The following is a 16,720-nucleotide window of genomic DNA, read 5'->3' on the forward strand; positions in this document are numbered from 1 at the left end:
GTACCAGTGCCAAAGACTCTACGTCCGAAGGCTCTGACATCCCACCTGATGCAGACCCTGGAGCGGCTGGTCCTAGCTCAGCTTCGGCCTCTGGTGAGCTCATCACTGGACCCACTTCAGTTTGCCTACCAACCTGGCATTGGAGTGGATGATGCTGTCACTCACCTTCCACATCGTTCCGTCTCTCAGCTGGAGACTGCTGGGAGCATTGTGAGAATCATGTTCTTTGATTTCTCCAGCGCCTTCAACACCATTCTTCCCACAGTTCTGAAGGAGAGCTGGAGTACACAGTGGACCATCACCTCACGTCATGGATACTGGGTCTACCTCACCGACCGACCACAGTACATGAGAACTCAGAGCTGTGTGTCACACAGGGTTGTCTCCAGTACAGGGGCCCCACAGGGAATGTTTTTGGCTCCGTTACTCTTCACCATCTACACTGCAGACTTCTCCCACAACTCCCAGTGCTTCCTTCAGAAGTTCTCTGATGACTCTGCAGTATTCGGCCTCATCACTGATGAGGATGACAGGGAATACAAAGAACTGACCCAAGACTCTGTGGACTGGTGCCAGCAGAACTACCTCCAGATCAACACTAGAAAAACCAAGGAGCTGGTGGTAGACTTCTGCAGGCACAAACATCCTCCACTGCAACCACTGAACATCCAAGGTATGGACATTGAGGCTGTGGATAGCTACAGGTACCTTGTTGTTGAACAATAAGCTGTCATTTCTGTTGGACAACATCTCCCACCCCATGCAGGAGACCCTGACAGCACTGTGGCATTTTAAACCATGACATTAAATTCTAGAGGAAAAAAAATCATATTACCCTATAAAAGAAATTATATCCTTACCCCATAAAAAACAAATACAATACTTGAATAGAAAAACTATTCTAAACATCGTTTCTGCTTTAAATGTATTTATTCATTTATTTATTTATTTAGTGCGACTTCTAGAAATGGCCAGCAGATGGAACCCCGTGTCCATGGTTCGCAACTCACTTTCAACTACAGGAAGGTGGTTTGGCACTCTAAGAATCCAAATTAGTTGGAGAATTCAGGAACAGCTAGGCTGGTGGAAGAATAACTTCCAAAGAGAAAAATAAAACATTTTGGGGAAAGTTCATCCAACTAGTTGTGTTTTTTGTTTTGTGGTTGTTGTTTTTTTTAGCTAATTTGACACTCACTTGCCACTTTATTGGTATAATATCTGTTCAACTGCTCATTAATGTAATATCTAATCACCAAAACATAGGGCAGCAACTCGGTAAAAACAACTTGCTGAAATTCAAACTGCGTATCAGTATGATGAAAAAAGAGTGAACCTGGCATGACTATTGGTGCTGGTCAGAGTATTTCAGAAACTGCTGATCTAATGGGATTGACAAAGAATGGCCTGAAAAAGAGAAAATATCCAATGAGCAGCAGTTCTCCGGACAAAAATGCAGCCACTAGTTATAGCCAAGGTATGCAGAAGAGCATCTGTGGACACACAACATGTCGAACCTTGAAGCAGATGTGCTACAGCAGCAGAAGACCGCACAGAGTGCCACAGGAAACCAAGGCTGTAATTCATATGGACTCACTAACTGAACAACAGGAGAGTGGAAACGAGTCTGATCTCAGGAGTCTATTTCTGCTGCAATGGATGAACCAATCTGTGTGACACCATCACATCAACATGAACCAAAATCCCAGAGAAATCAGCACCTTGTTGAATCTGTGCCATGAAGAATTAAAGAGGCTCTGAAAGTAAGAGGGTCCAACCCAGTGCTGCTGAAATGTATGTAATAAAGTGGCTGTTGAGAGAATGTGATGTTTTTTTAATAAAAAAAAAAAAACAATCAAAAAAAGTTTTTGTCCCGATGATCATTTAAATCAAAGCTAATTTATACAGTTGTTCATAAGTTATCCAGTTTAGTACCCTGTGTTTGAAGACAGCTGATGAGACTTGCTTTTCAGTCAGATCTTTATTTGTCACCTTTATCTGTCATATACATATCTCAAGACAAAATCATATACGTTTGTCAGCAAAGCAAAAACCAACAATAATCCTGAATCCAACTTCAACACACATGTTTTGACTTAACATAAGCTCCACAGCATCTGATACTCCTCTTTCACTGTAACAGCAAAAAAAGAGATAAAAGTTACTGTAGTATAATGTCACAGCCTTTGTATCCTGCAGCGACAGGTAACTTAAACCCGTTTGTCCCACAAAACCGAGCCCTTCGTGAGGCAACAGCAAAACTATAATAAACTTCACAGGGCTCTATATATAAAACACTGCTTGATCACAGACAGACTAAACAATGCAAGCTACATTTAGAAACTCTGTTCTTGAAATGCTAAAAAGAGGGAAACACATGCAAACTGCAGATATACTACAGATTAATACAAAGGCTAGTATTTGGCTTTTGAGCGCAAGTGATAAAATATCATTTAAAAAAAATAAAATAGGTAAAGTAACTTCTTTAGATAACTTTGTATAGAAGTGCATAGAGTGATACTGGACTGTAAAATGAATACATGTCAGTACATTAAGGCCTTTGGTTGTAAGATTTACAGCCTCTGCTTCACCTAAGCAGACAATGAAGCCACACAGGTTGACGGGATGAACAAGATAAAAGAAACAACTGACAGCCATGTACTGAGGTGTGGCTGCTCAGGCCCATCTTCTGACTGTGTCAGATGAATCTGTGGGTGTTTGAACCGCTTGTCCACCCGTTACATGCTGTGGATCATTAGAGAGTTTAGAGTAAACACACAAGTTCAGCAACCATCGACTTGTTTCAGCTTATAATGTAGTAGTATAGTGGCAACTAGAGAAAAGGTGTGTGTGTATGTTTCTGTATAATTACTTGGTAACTCTGACTGATCCTCGCTTTCTGACCAGCTTATTCAAACACGACTCCCTGCTTCTTCATGGTCAGTGGAGCGAAGTGGAATACATTACATTAACAATATTCACGGCATTCAAGGTTTGAAGCCCAAATTCAACATTTCACACAAACATGTCAGCTTTTTGTCCTTCATCCTCACAATCACATCCAACGAGCGGGAGAGACTAAAGGTAAAGGTAACAACGATGATGTCAGGTCTAAGGTTAGTCTGAGTTTTACACTTAAAATTAGTCTAAAACACATTCAGTAAGGTTTTGGCAATAGTAACAGACAGTACAGTCAGAATACTTATATAATGAAAACACTTTAAATAACTGCAGCACTGAGATGCTGGCAGCTGTACCAGTGCTGAGAAATATATAGACCAGGGTGTGTGTGTGTGTGTGCAGCTGTAGACCACATATCTATCAGGCACTTAAACTCACAATTTCTACATTTGTAACCAAAATGTAACAAGATAAGAGTTAAACTGCACTCTCGCTGATTTGGTTTAAGGCTCATACACAATTTCCGAATTCAGTCAGCGGTCAGCTATTGGCAGGCACGCCGAGCCAGCCGCTGGAGATTTTGCTGGGCGTCTGGCACCTCCGGCTCTGGACTGACTGAGCGAGCATGCTGAATGGACAAGAGCTGATGGAGAGCTGAGGCTGGTCAGCTAAACAGCAAAGTGAAGTGAGCAAACTTGCTTTGCTAAAAGAAAATATAGTTATTATTTCCTGATCTATGTGTGAGTGCTGCTGCTGGTTAAACACAGCAGGCTAGGTTCAGATGAAAGAAGGAAATAAAAATGCCACCGTCTCAATGCAGTGTATTATAAACCACAGGGAGCAACTCACCAAGCATCATCTTAGCACTAGTGGTTTAATTCCACAGCCACAGAGCTATGTAAATGACAGACTGGAGTCATTTATGACTGCTTTTTTTTAATATAATGACTCTATTTGTGTTCATCCCAGTTTATTTATTTTTTAATCTATGACATATCTTGTAAAATGCCCTAATATAATTAATTATGGGTTTCAATCCCTGCTATGTAAAACAGGGGTTTGGCTTAGGCTTTGCCTCAAGGCTTCTACAGCAGTAAATCGGGCTGCTGTAGGTGTGTTTGCCATGGTTCACTGCAAAACACCACAAGTGGAAATTCACAATAAAACCCACCCCAGCAGTGTTATATATAATAACTTTCTATCAGCTGTGCCACACCAATAATTACTAATTCGTGGCTTATTAATAGGAAACCTTGAAAATAAGCCCACTCGGTTACCTGATGGTTACAGAGGAATGCCTAACAGAGGGAGGGACTGTGTAATATGTCAGGTGATCCGTGCTGTGTTAGTGTGTGGATTTTAGCCTCCTCAGTGTTTGATGAGGCCCTGCATCATCTCCAGCGGCAGCGGGAAAATGATGGTGGAGTTCTTCTCGGCAGCGATGGTGTTGAGGGTCTGCAGGTAGCGCAGCTGCAGGGCGGACGGAGACTCTGCGATCACCAGGGAGGCCTCCTTGAGCGCCCGCGACGCGTTCATCTCCCCCTCGGCGGCGATCACCTTGGCTCTGGCCTCGCGACTCGCCTCTGCCTCAGCCGCCATGGCTCTCTGGAGCTGGAGGGGCAGCTTCACATCTTTGATCTCCACCCTCTCCACCTTGATTCCCCAGTCATCCGTGGCGTCATCCAGTGACGACTGCATGCTGTGCGCGATCTCCTCGCGGTCGGACAGGATCTCGGCCAGGTTCTTGGTGCCCAGCACGTTCCTCAGGGTGGTCTGGGCCAGCAGGCGCGTGGCTGCATCCGCGTTAGTGATGTTGGCCACAGCCAGGGTGGCATTCTGGACGCGATAGTAGACCACGCCATCAACGCTCACTGTCACCGAGTCTTTGGTCAGAACCTCTTGAGGTGGGATGTCGAAGGTGATGGTGCGCATGTCCACGTTAATGAAGCTGTCGGTGCACGGCACGATGAAGAACAAACCCGGTCCTTTGGCTCCACCACGCAAAATGCGCCCCAGGCGGAAGATAATGGCCCTCTCGTACTCCTTCACGATCTTGATGCACATCCAGATAGATAAGGGCAGGGTGAGCAGCACGAGGAGGAGGGAGAGGCCGACCAGCAGCCAGCCGCAAAACCCGATGTCCGAGTCAGTATTCTCCAAAGTTACCTGACGCTCGCGTCTCCTGGCTTCTTTCAGGGCGGTGTCCTCGTTGTCGCCAGCCATTGTCTGGGCCCAAAATCTGAACTAACTGTTAAGCTGAGGTAAAGATGGCAGTAGTTTACTGGAGCAGCTGCTGCGCACTCCTGAAAAAACACAAACAGAAAAAAACTACACAACGATTACGCAAAGACGCGGGAGACGGAAATGGAGCTGATGATGCCATAATCGTGCGCCGGATGTGTTGCTATTCCCCACACAAGCCGTGAGTGCTGATGTGTTTCAAGAGTCTGGACGGGTTTAATGCAGTAACGAGCAGAGCGGCAGCGGCGGCTCGGAGGTCGATGTCCAAGAAGACGGCAGCGGAGGAGAGCAGCAGCAGCACCGGTCCGGAGAGCGAATGGCGGTGAGGCACACACACATGCGGCAGAGCTGAGTAGTTCACTTCCACATTTCCTCAATGCTGTACCGCAGCTGATGCACCGACTCAGCTGCAGAGAGCATCAGAAGCCTGCGGTTTGTTCTGCGATGGCGTGAAAACAAACTCAACACAAGAATCTAATTTCTGTCACTTTCTCACGTTTGATCTCTCCCACCCCGGCTTCGTTCACGCGTGCTGCTATGCAGTACTGGTGGAAGGGATCGATCCATGTATCGGGAGTGTCGATACCGACGCTGGTATTGGACACTAGCGCGGATACTTTGTTTCTATCCGATTCAGTTCAGCTGTGTTAAATTATTATCATAATTATGGGGGGAAATTAAAGAGAAATACCTCAAATATACACTATGAAAAAATGTCTGAACCTTTTCGTTTTGAGTCCCATGTCTGTTTTATTTTATTTACACCTTATGGCCACATTGATACCACAGAAGCTGCCCTGTCCCTGAAGCCCAAAGTGCTTTAAAGACAGGCACATTTACACTCCAGGTCCCCAAAATACATGAAAAGCTGAAAGGTGTGTTTTGTTGTGTTAACTCATTTTACTAAGTAAAAATCACAGTGATTTGGTGGTCATTAAAATGTGTTCAGAATATGCAAATTGATGATGATTCATGTCATAAATCATGACACACCGCTCTCCCCTACATAAGCTGCCTGTACAGGTTAAAAGAATTGGTATCGGCAGTATGGGAGAAGCGTTTCATACAGACAGGCACCAGCCAGCCAAAAGGTTTGAACGCAGGACCTTCTTGCTGACGCACTGCCCTGCATCAGACAGATACTGAAGGTAGATGAGTTTAAATACCTGGAGTCAGTCATACAAGACAACGGAGAGAGGTGAAGAAGAGAGTAGAGCAGGTGGAGATGAGTATCAGGGATGATCTGTGGCTGAAGAATAGCAGGAGGTAGAGGTGTCTGAGATGGAGATGCTAAGAGTTTCATTGGGAGTGACCAGGATGGGCAAGAGTTGAAATGAGTACATCAGAGTTACAGCACAGGTCGAGCAGTTCGGAGACAAAGTTAGAGAAGCAAGGCTGAGATGGTTCGGACATGTATAGAGGATATATTTAATAAAGGATGCTGAAGATGGAGCTGCCGGGCAGGAGGAAAAGAGCAGGAGCACAGAGAAGGTTCATGGATGTAGTGAAGGAGGACGCACAGAGTGTTGGTGTGATAAAGGGGGATGCTAGGGATAGGGTGAGATGGAGGCAGATGAAGAAGAAGAAGGTATTTAAACATCTTTTGATTCGGGCCTGTATTTTTGCAGAGGGAACAATAAACAGAGCAAAGGCAAACTTTTAATGTAATCACATAAAAATGTGCATTAAAATCATATTTTACATTGAAGACAAAATTGATCTTGACAAAGACGTTTACATTTATCTGCTAAAACCTTCACACTTCATTCATTACTGATACTGTACCCCTACACTGATATTTAGTTATTGTGCATCATGTCAGATATCATCAGTTGAAAACATAATGAAAAGGTTTCATGTGAGTGGAAGCTTTAATCTGTGTTCCTTCTGTAGGACGCACTTTTTTAACCTAATTTTGTTTTTGTTTTTATATCATAGTAACGTCGTATTTAATGGACTGAAGAAGTGAATTAACGTTCTGAGTGTATGCTCATGCATTTGTAAATCGTACAACCAGTAGCGGTCTTAGATATGGGCGACATGGGGAGTTGTGGTAGGGTCAGCATCATGGCATCCGCAAAAAAACAAGTTGCACATACCCATGCTGCCCCGACATCATAACAGCGCATTTTGGGGATTGCAAAGGCACTGAACGGTTTTCTATCGCCCCTTTGCGAGGAGTAAAGGCGCCCTTTTTGAATAATTAAACGGCGTTTTTTTTTAATGCCATTTTAACCAGAGGTGTTAGAAAACTCACATTACTTGGCTGGCCTCTGGCTGGTTGGAAAAGCGTGAAAAATGTGCTTTAAAGTGTTTACATTAATTTTGGGGAAAATGAAGTGTAGTCCAAAATTTGGACTGTTCATATAACGATATATATCGGATGACGATATAAAAACGTCTATCGTTTCATTTTACGCTATCGTTTATTTCGTGGTGTCGCAAAATAAACTGTTTACGGCAATATCTTTTCATTATTTTGATGGTCACTGTAGTGGCTATATTAATTTCTTAAAGTTTTCTCTTTCTCTGATATTTTATATAGCAACACTAGGGATGGACAAGCGCCTGTTTTTATGCGTTGTTGTTAGCAACAACGACGGTAAAACCATCGCATGTCCGCTTGTTTATTTCCACATAAACCTTTCACAATAAAGCTCAAGATCCTGTTGAGACCTTTCAAAATAAACGGAATCACGTGAAAAAGTATGCAGAGTATTGACGGATGAGAAGCAAAAAAAGAGTCGTCAGGTGCTAAAAAATAAACCTTAGACTCAAACGTTAGAACAGGCTTTTCCCTGCAGCACGCCGTGTAATAAATACAAAGAAAACGGCGAACGTTACAACCTGTCTAAAAGTGTCTAAAATGTCTAAAAATGTGTAGTTTCATGCATCGGTTAAAACACTCTACTCCAGGTAAGCGACGCCTAGCTGGAGACAATTCACCTACCCGAGAGTCACAGAATTTACAGAAAATATTACATTTTTTCGTTATTGGGACGATAGATGTTTTATATTGGGATATGAGATTTTGGTCATATCGCACAGCCCTAGTCCATATGCTTTATGTCCAAATGTAAGTGGGGCCAGTGGAACAACCACTGTGTTACTGTCTTGTGGTGCTTTATCATCACTGGAGAGAAGCTCGAGTCCAGAGGTGACATCTTCGCTAAGATTACCTGCTCATTTTAAGACATTGTTCCCTACCTAGTTGTAGATCTAATAACTCTGAAGACGTACACACATTGGTGCTTTAGATGAGTTGAGTTCTTCTATTTCAGATATTTATGGTAGAAGCTGATAGATCCAGCCAAACACCATACAGTAAGAAAGAAGTATCTGAAAGCTTTTGCGCCTGCCTTAATTAAAATGCTTGGATACGTATGGTAACGCTGTCATTGCCCTCTGTGTTTTGCCCATCAGCCCAAAGGTAAAGTTGGCACGAAGGGAAAGAAGCAGATCTACGAGGAGAATGAAGCCACTCTGAAGTTCTACACGAGAGTCATCCTCGGAGCGAATGTAAGAGGCCCTGTGTTGTTTTTGGATGTTTTCAGTCATGTTTTCAGGCCTTTACAGGGTCTCCAGGGTGAGAAATTGATTCGTAGGGGATCAAAGTGTGTTCACACTTCATTTTCTGAGGCTTTGACTATTTGGGACACTCAGATCTAATATCAGTTTAAGTCCTGACTGTAGGATTTGGGTGTTTATATATTGATTTAGGTGCATTTTTTATTTAAAAAAATGTAATTCATAATTTGTTTGAAATAGTGATCGCAGGTCTCTTGTGCTCCTCTGCAGGCGATATACGCCGCTGTAAATTTCTTGGTTTTCTACAGTTCGTCCACATTTTGGACATCGGTGAGTTTATTTAAAGACCATAATTTAAACTGTGAATGTCCGCAAATAGGATTGAATGTTTCTGGCTTTAAAACTCTTCTACGACTCCTCTGGCAGTTGCTGCTCGTGTTCGCGTTGGCGGTGTACGTCGGGAGTTACCGCTCCATGGCAGCCATGGCCAAGCCGGCGTTTGCTGACGACGGAAGTCTCCTGGACGGAGGGATAGACCTAAACATGGAGCAGGGAATGGCAGAGTAAGTCGTCCCTCCAAGATGTCTCACACCGTCCAGTGAGGTGTGTGAGGCATTTCCAGCTTTTGTTGAAGTGCGGTGGTATATCTGTCCTACTTGTGCATTGTGGAAACTAAACAGAGTTTTTGGTGTTTTTCCACTTAACAACATGCATGAGCTCTCACAGCATTTTTTGTCTTTGAAAAAAAAAAAATGACACAATTAATATACTGCTCAACAAATGAAAGGAGGCTCATCGTCGCCCCTCTAGTGCACCTGTTGATAATTTCATAAAGACCAAAGCAGCTGAAACCGATTAACATCCTGACCAGATCAATATCCCACAACTTTAACTGACTTGATGCTATAGTCTGATTAAAAAGTGCTCCTTCATCTTTTTGAGCGCTTTATAAAAGTAGTTCAATTTCAAGCAAAGGCTTCACCAGATTTAGATTTGGCTGCTGTCCCGTACAACGCCGTGTTCTCCAGACATCAATAGAGAATCTCTAGTGGTGATGGACCTCTAAATTGTCCATCACAAATCATCAACCTCTGTGTCTGCCCGACCTGACTTTTTTGTGAGGAGGAACCTCATTGCGGATGAAAACATAGGAAGAGTCCAGTGTGCAGGCCTGAAGGTGGCGCCTGAGGTCAGGAGTGTTGCCAGTAACACGCTTGTACTTTAAAAAACCCCAAAAGACATTCATGTGGTTGTACTCCATGTCGAGACTCCAAGATGAGACTGTGAATGTGGCTTTACTGTAACGCCTCGAGGAGCCCGAGGTGAAACATTTGCTGGAAACCACCTGAACCGTGGCACGTGTGCAAAGGTCCAGGCGGCCTGATGAGAGCTCTGTGTCCTTTGCTGTGGTCACATGTTCTTTTTCAGTGATGATTAATTCTGGTTTTAGACACCTGAAGGACGTGATCCTGCTCACAGCCATAGTGCAAGTGCTCAGCACCATCTCCTCTTACTTCTGGTATCTCTGGCTGCTGGTAAGAGCTTTTGTAGTCCCGACTTCTTTTCATTTTGTTTTCCACACACGTCATAATTTAAGTTTGTCCTGTGTGTGTGTGCCAGGCCCCGGCCCGTGCCCTCTACTTGCTGTGGGTAAACTTCCTGGGCCCCTGGTTTATGGCAGAAAGCCCGTCGGCGCCGGAGGAGGTGAACGAGAAGAAGCAGAGAAGACAAGAGCGCAGGCAGATGAGACGATTCTGATGCTGCAGAGCAGGCGAAGCAGTATTTTTATACGCAGAATCTAATCTAGAAGATGGCGAGGAATTCATAAGTTATTCAGGAAGAAATTTAGTTATTAAATTAAACTCAATCCAGATCTGATCTTGTGGAATCTCGTTTTCCGTGTTTGCTTTCTTTCTGCTCTCCTGTGATTGAGTTTTCTCCCGAAGTTATGAAACAAATTATTCCTTATTTAGATAATATTACAGCCCAAATGTAATTTGTCCCCAGGCAGAGATTAGGGGTTTTGCTGTTGCACAATGCTGCTGCGCTGTCCCATGCAGGTTTGAGTTACAGTGAGTCAGATTTCAGTTCCACAGCAAGATGAGTCCAAATTTCTTTGAATCTGTCAGTGCCGCTTTTATTGTGGTGCACGGTTTGTTTTATTTTTCAAAAACTGTGAGCATTCATCGGAGAATCAAGAGACGTTTATGAGTTATTGCTGTCGTCAAATCAACTGAATGCCAGTGAGTTTTAATAAGAAAATTGAAACAATTTTGCAATAAACAAAAGAAATCTTCCTTCAGTGTCTCGAGTTTAAAATTTTATTTATTTGCAGACGTAATGTTTGGCTTAAACGCGACTAAAGGATTGAGAGATGATTATCAGTTTCCTTACGAGACTAAAATTTGGTTTTGGTGTAAATAAACCTGACAGGTGTTTCATGGGTTTAAAATGTAACTCTCAGAGAAATGTCGGATTTTAAAATCAATCCAAGAAGAAGAAAAATGTCATGTTTGGCAAAAGCTGAAGCCAGATGATCCACATAGGACACGGTCATTTGCAATCAAATATTCATGGCCTAGTTTAGACAAAGAGAAACATGAGTAATTGTAATGGTCGGTTATAATAAGGATTATTAAATTCACGAATTCATTTTGTGAAATGCCAGAGGAGGAAAATGGTTTACAGAAACTCTTATATAAAACAACTAACAGTACTATTATCCACATGACATCCATTTATTTCAAACTAACTATGATACAGTTTTTAAGCTTGTTCTCAACTCACATCCACTCACCAGCGAATTCATTAGGTTAATTGGGTTCAACTGCTTGTAAATGAATATATCTCATCAGCCAATCACGTGGCAACAGCTCAACATGTGGTCAAGAGGACCTCCTGAAGTTCAAATCAAACATCAGAACGGGCAACAGGGATGATTTTATCTACTAGAGTTTTCCCACACAACCATCTGTGGAGTTTATAGGGAATGTTTGGAAAAAGAGAAAGTATCCAGTAAGCAGCAGTTCTCTGGGTGAAAATGCCTTGATGTTGGAGGTCAGAGGAGAACGACCAGACGGCTTTGAGCTGAGCTGAACTCAGATAGCCACTCATTAAAACCAAGGTATGCAGAAGAGCACCTCCGAACAGTGAACACTGAACCTGGATGCACACAGGCTACAGCAGCAGAAGATCACACTGTCCTAAGAACAGGTAACTGAGCTTACAGTTTCCACACTGTCACCAAAGCTGGACGACAGAAGACTGAAAAAATGTGACCCGAGTCAGCAGCAATTGAGAAATGAGATGCTGTTGGTTTAAAAGCCTGCTCTGCACCATCTAACCGTTGCTAGTAAAGAGAATTTAGTGATTATGTTGAAACTCCAAAGAGCGCAAGTAGGCTGGCAAAGCCCTGATCTGCTTCCAGTGTAATTACAGATTGGCATTGTTGTTCTGTTCATGCTTACCCAACGCAACAAGCTACGACCTGCAGTCGTCGGGTTTGACGAATTTAACCAGCTTTATTTATTTTATATAACTTCATGCTTTTCCTAAAAAGTCAGTGTCCCCACAGGCTTTTTAAAAATAACTGCTTTTACTTTGCCTGTGTCCTGTCCTCCTTCATCCCAGCCCTGTGGTCCTGTACTGTCTCTATTATAGGGTTATAAACAAAAGTAACCAAAATTAGAGCAGCACAGCATCCAGTTGTCAAGGCCAATCCCAGATGTGGGCTTTGAGAGGGAGCATGTTGCAGTGTAATTTAGTGCCGGGGCCACTCACACGCACATAACCCCCCCCCCCCCCCCCCCCCAAAGGGGCTTGCATGTGTACTTTGTGTTTTCTGACTGTTGTGCTTTCTATAATAAGATGTACCGAAATTTGATGTTCGTTCTAACCGTGCAGCGAGTTCAGCGAGAAACCTGAGACAGACAGGAAAACGTCTTTTTCTGCAGGCTCAAACTTTCCCCTTTTCTCTATAACATGAAGTCGTCTCGCTTTTTACTGTAAAGTACAACAGTATGGAAAAAAGCACAGTGCTGCATGTGAACATCCCTATCGCAGCTGCTGATTTAAGATGGAAGGGGGGGAAAAGAGTGGGAGAGCGAGGATGTTGTTTACCGTGGCAGTAAAACAGGGTTTATCCTGACAAGATGAAATAAGGGAGTTAAAGCTGCATTCCATAGGCTTCTTGTGTAACTTTGTATGGTATAACCTTTAAAAGGCTTAAACCCATCATAAACTCGGAGAGGAAAGGAAAAAAGCACGAGCTCAACAATCATGAGATTAACAGAAGGATGAGCAGACACAAATGGAGCTTCTTGACTCCTCGCCTTGAGCAGAAGGTGGCCATCACATTGTGGCTCCCTTTGGGCTCACGCCACTAGACGAAACAGGAAATTGGGAGCATTTGGGCAGCAGTCGAGCCTCTGACCCTTGAACTGCGGCTCTTCTCGTCTTTGAAGTCAAGCGAGAGAATCACTTACAAAGCAATTACACGCGATGTTGAGTGTGTTTCCTTGAGCATTCAGCCTCCGCTGTGTAAACAGAATCAGAGCTCTCAGTGTGTTTGGCAGAGCCGTGGGTGTAGTCCAGTCCTGTTTTGACTAAACCGAGCCACACACTACGGACGGCTCGAGGTTTATGGCGCTAATTTTTCACTTAGACCACGATCGCTGCGATTTCTTTTCCTAATAAGAATCATCTTCGAGCATAAAGATGTCACCGGCGAGGCAGCGTTAACGTCTCCCGCCGTGGCCTTAAAAGGCCGTCGAGAATTCCTGCTGCATTTGACTCTGCGTGGGTGTGTCGGTTTGTTTGTGTGCTTGTAATGCTCATGTTGCGGGGACATACATCTGTCTCAGACACTGTTACACACACAAAAACACGTATCATGGTAGTGACTTCGCTTTGGTTTATGCCAAAAAGTTTTATTTACAGCTAAGAAAGGTGTCCTTGTCTTCTAAAGAGAAACATAACTCTGTGTTCTTGAGCATTAGAGTCCCATCAGAGATGACCCCCCCCCCCCCCCCCCCCCCCCCCCCGATTTCCCTGCCAGCTTGTTTGAAACGGATTCAACAAGTTGCTGGAAACATTTCATGTAAACGTGACGGCATCTGTTGGATTGAGATCAGGTGACTTGGAGGTCAATTGAGTCCAGCTGACTTACTGTGATGTTCATGAAACCAGTTTGAGATGATCTGAGCTTTGTGACATGGAGCGTTATCCAGCAGAAGATGGGTCTCAAAAAGGATGGACGTGGTCAACAACACTGCTCAGATAGACTGTGGTATTTAAACGGTGCTCATTTGGTACCAGGGGGCCCAGAGTGTGCTAAGAACATATCCCCCACACCATTACAACACACGTAGCCTGAACTGTGGATACAAGGCAGGATGAATCTATGCTTTTATGTTGCTTTCACTAAATTCTGACTGAACTGTAGCCTCAGTTTCCTGTTCTTGGCTAATGGGAGTTGCAGCAGGTGTGGTCTTCTGCTGCTGTAGCCCATCTGCTTCGAGGTTCGACATGTTGGGCGTCAGAGATGGTCTGCTGCGTACATTAGTGGTTATTTAAGTTACTGTTAACTTCCAATCATCTCGAAGTACTCATGCTTGTTTCCCTCTCACCTCTGACATCAGCATGGTATTTTTGTCCAGGGAGCTGCCGCGCAGTGGATGTTTTCTCATATTTCAAAGCGCACATTTCAAAATAAGACCACAAAATGTGACGTTGGACTAACCCACAGACGTACCGAATACATTTCTTTTTATAAGTCCTGGAAATTCCCGATTTTGCTTTCGTTTTGTTTTATTTTTTACTAGATATGAAGAAACCTCTTTATCAAGCCTTCTATTGCTCTGAAACACGGCGTGGCTGAAATTTGAACCTCATCTAATAGCTCGGGGCTACACCTGCTGCTACCATCAACCAACCAAATTACTGGCAGTTAAGCTGTACTGTGGGCAAAGCAGGTGCCAGACTCTGACAAGGAATTCATTGAGTGCAATAAAACAGTAGCCTGCTTTGCAATATTTTTGTTTGATGGTCTGATACTTGGACGCAGGTCAAAAACAATAAAAAAATTAATAAATTAAATGTGTCACGCTTTTTAATAACATCAGTTTATAGTCTAATTTAATTATCACACATTGCACACAATGAATGCTTTAGAGCATTCAGGTTGTATTTTGCACTCGCTGGCCTTAGCAACCCCATGAAACTTCGTTTGTACGTACATGTATCGGAGGATATGAGAGGATAGGCCTACAAATCAGCATAATAGCAGAAACGTCAAGATTGTGATGAATGTTCTCCTCTGGAGCTAAATTGATCATGAATAATTCACCGTACAATAAACTACACGCAGAGTTTGTCAAAACTTGTACACGCTGTTAAAAAAAATGCTCGCCAAATTATGTTTTGTGACACCGTGTATTACCTGGATGCGTGTTGTAGCAAATGTCCTCGTGGCTTGACAAGCTGATAATAAAACAGCACAAATATAAAAAGCAATTTAAGCAGTTTGAAAAAAAAATGTTCTGTAATATGTAAAACTCTATTAATGTAACCATAAAAAACTCTGAAATTCGAAGCACCAACTTGGTCTGTGTGTGAGTTTCATTACATTGTTCAGCTTTTTTGGAAAAAATATGCTAATTCACAGTTTGCTTTACTGTGAACACCTTTGTTTATAAAGATTTACAACCTAGCAGTAACCTCCCAGGCTACAAAATGATGCCAAAGGAAAAGTGCCAAAGATTTTAATTTCTTGAGGTCCTCTCCAAAAGGGAGACTCCTGTATTAAAATGCCCAAGCGCCTTGTCTATGTCTATATAAGCAGACAACAGAAAAGTGATAAAAGAGGCAGATGGAGATTAATGCTAGATGCATTAAAGGTCCCCAGACAGATCATCTAATCATCTGTGGCTACAAACAAACAAAACAAAACAAAATTAGCAGCAACTATAGACTGTATGCAGAAGACGGGCATAACTACTGTGAGCTCGTGTCAGGTCTCCACAGAGACTGTCCACAATTTCCCTTTTATAAAAATTCTACAGTGTTTCTTCTTCTTCTTCTTAGAATTTAAATATTAAGCCCTATAGTTTGCATTATTAGTAGCATGGCTAGTGGGTGCCATGACGTGTAGCTGTAGCTACTAGCTTACCGCTAGGCTTCATCTCAGGAAGTATGAGTTTTACCTATTGCTAATGCAGTGCATTTTTAAGAATTTTAATACAATATTATGAAGAATTATATGGCATGCTATTATTATTAGTGCTGTCAGCATCAATCTCGTTAAAATGATCTTAACACCATAACCACATTAACGCGTCGACGCATTAGCGCCATGCAGCCCCACGCACAGGGCAATCCGTGTTAACTCGCTAACGGAGATTTTCTGCGTTAATGCGGTTATGGCGTTAATATATATATATATATATATATATATATATATATATATATATATATATATATATATATATATATATATATATATATATATATATATTTTATATATATATATATATATATATATATATATTTTATATATATATATATATATATTATATATATATTATATATATATTATATATTTTATATATATATATATATATATTTTATATATATATATATATATATATATATATATATATATATATATATATATATATATATATATATATTATATATATATATATATATATAATATATATATATAATGTTCTTCCTCTACACCCCCCCCCCCCCCCCCCCCCATTTTTGCACATGTCGAGGAGCGTGTCAGGCTACATTTCACTGTGTGTTATACTTGTATAACTATGCATGTGACAAATAAAGAACCTTGAACCTTTACTTGTTTATTAATCATAATTATTACATAAAAAGAACTTTATGGAAAGTGAAAATAAAGTTGAGCTAAAATAAAGCTGCATAAAAACTATATTTTAAAATTGACTTCACTGGCGACAAAAACGTAGGAAACATATTTTAAATACATTAATTACTGTAATTACAATTACAATTCATCACTGTAAGTCAAAGTTTCTCA

At 42.1% G+C, this 16,720-nt stretch overlaps 2 protein-coding genes across 2 annotated transcripts; one reads left to right on the forward strand and one right to left on the reverse strand.

Annotated features, from left to right (window-relative positions):
* Positions 1 to 1,974: 1,974 nt before the first annotated feature.
* On the reverse strand, positions 1,975 to 5,221 carry LOC146640000 (stomatin-like). Its single transcript, XM_085357048.1, has one exon. It carries the CDS (start codon positions 5,119 to 5,121, stop codon positions 4,267 to 4,269), a length of 855 nt encoding a protein of 284 aa, XP_085213174.1. The 5' UTR covers positions 5,122 to 5,221; the 3' UTR covers positions 1,975 to 4,266.
* Positions 5,222 to 5,304: 83 nt separating this feature from the next.
* tmem208 (transmembrane protein 208) lies at positions 5,305 to 10,904 on the forward strand. Its single transcript, XM_085357052.1, has 6 exons — positions 5,305 to 5,461; positions 8,563 to 8,658; positions 8,938 to 8,997; positions 9,094 to 9,230; positions 10,118 to 10,202; positions 10,288 to 10,904. Exons 1-6 carry the CDS (start codon positions 5,456 to 5,458, stop codon positions 10,423 to 10,425), a joined length of 522 nt encoding a protein of 173 aa, XP_085213178.1. The 5' UTR covers positions 5,305 to 5,455; the 3' UTR covers positions 10,426 to 10,904.
* The last annotated feature ends 5,816 nt before the right edge of the window (positions 10,905 to 16,720 follow it).

Source organism: Diplotaxodon limnothrissa, linkage group LG1, assembly GCF_057381915.1.
Source record: "Diplotaxodon limnothrissa isolate DT_005_m linkage group LG1, D_limnothrissa_male_GT1.1, whole genome shotgun sequence".
In the NCBI taxonomy this organism is placed as follows: domain Eukaryota; kingdom Metazoa; phylum Chordata; class Actinopteri; order Cichliformes; family Cichlidae; genus Diplotaxodon; species Diplotaxodon limnothrissa.

Coding starts and splice junctions, on each gene's coding strand:
- tmem208 (XM_085357052.1), top strand. Junction 8,659..8,937: donor GAGTCATCCTCGGAGCGAAT/GTAAGAGGCCCT, acceptor GCTCCTCTGCAG/GCGATATACGCCGCTGTAAA. Junction 10,203..10,287: donor TCTGGTATCTCTGGCTGCTG/GTAAGAGCTTTT, acceptor TGTGTGTGCCAG/GCCCCGGCCCGTGCCCTCTA.
- LOC146640000 (XM_085357048.1), bottom strand. CDS start 5,121: ATGGCTGGCGACAACGAGGACACCGCCCTGAAAGAAGCCAGGAGACGC.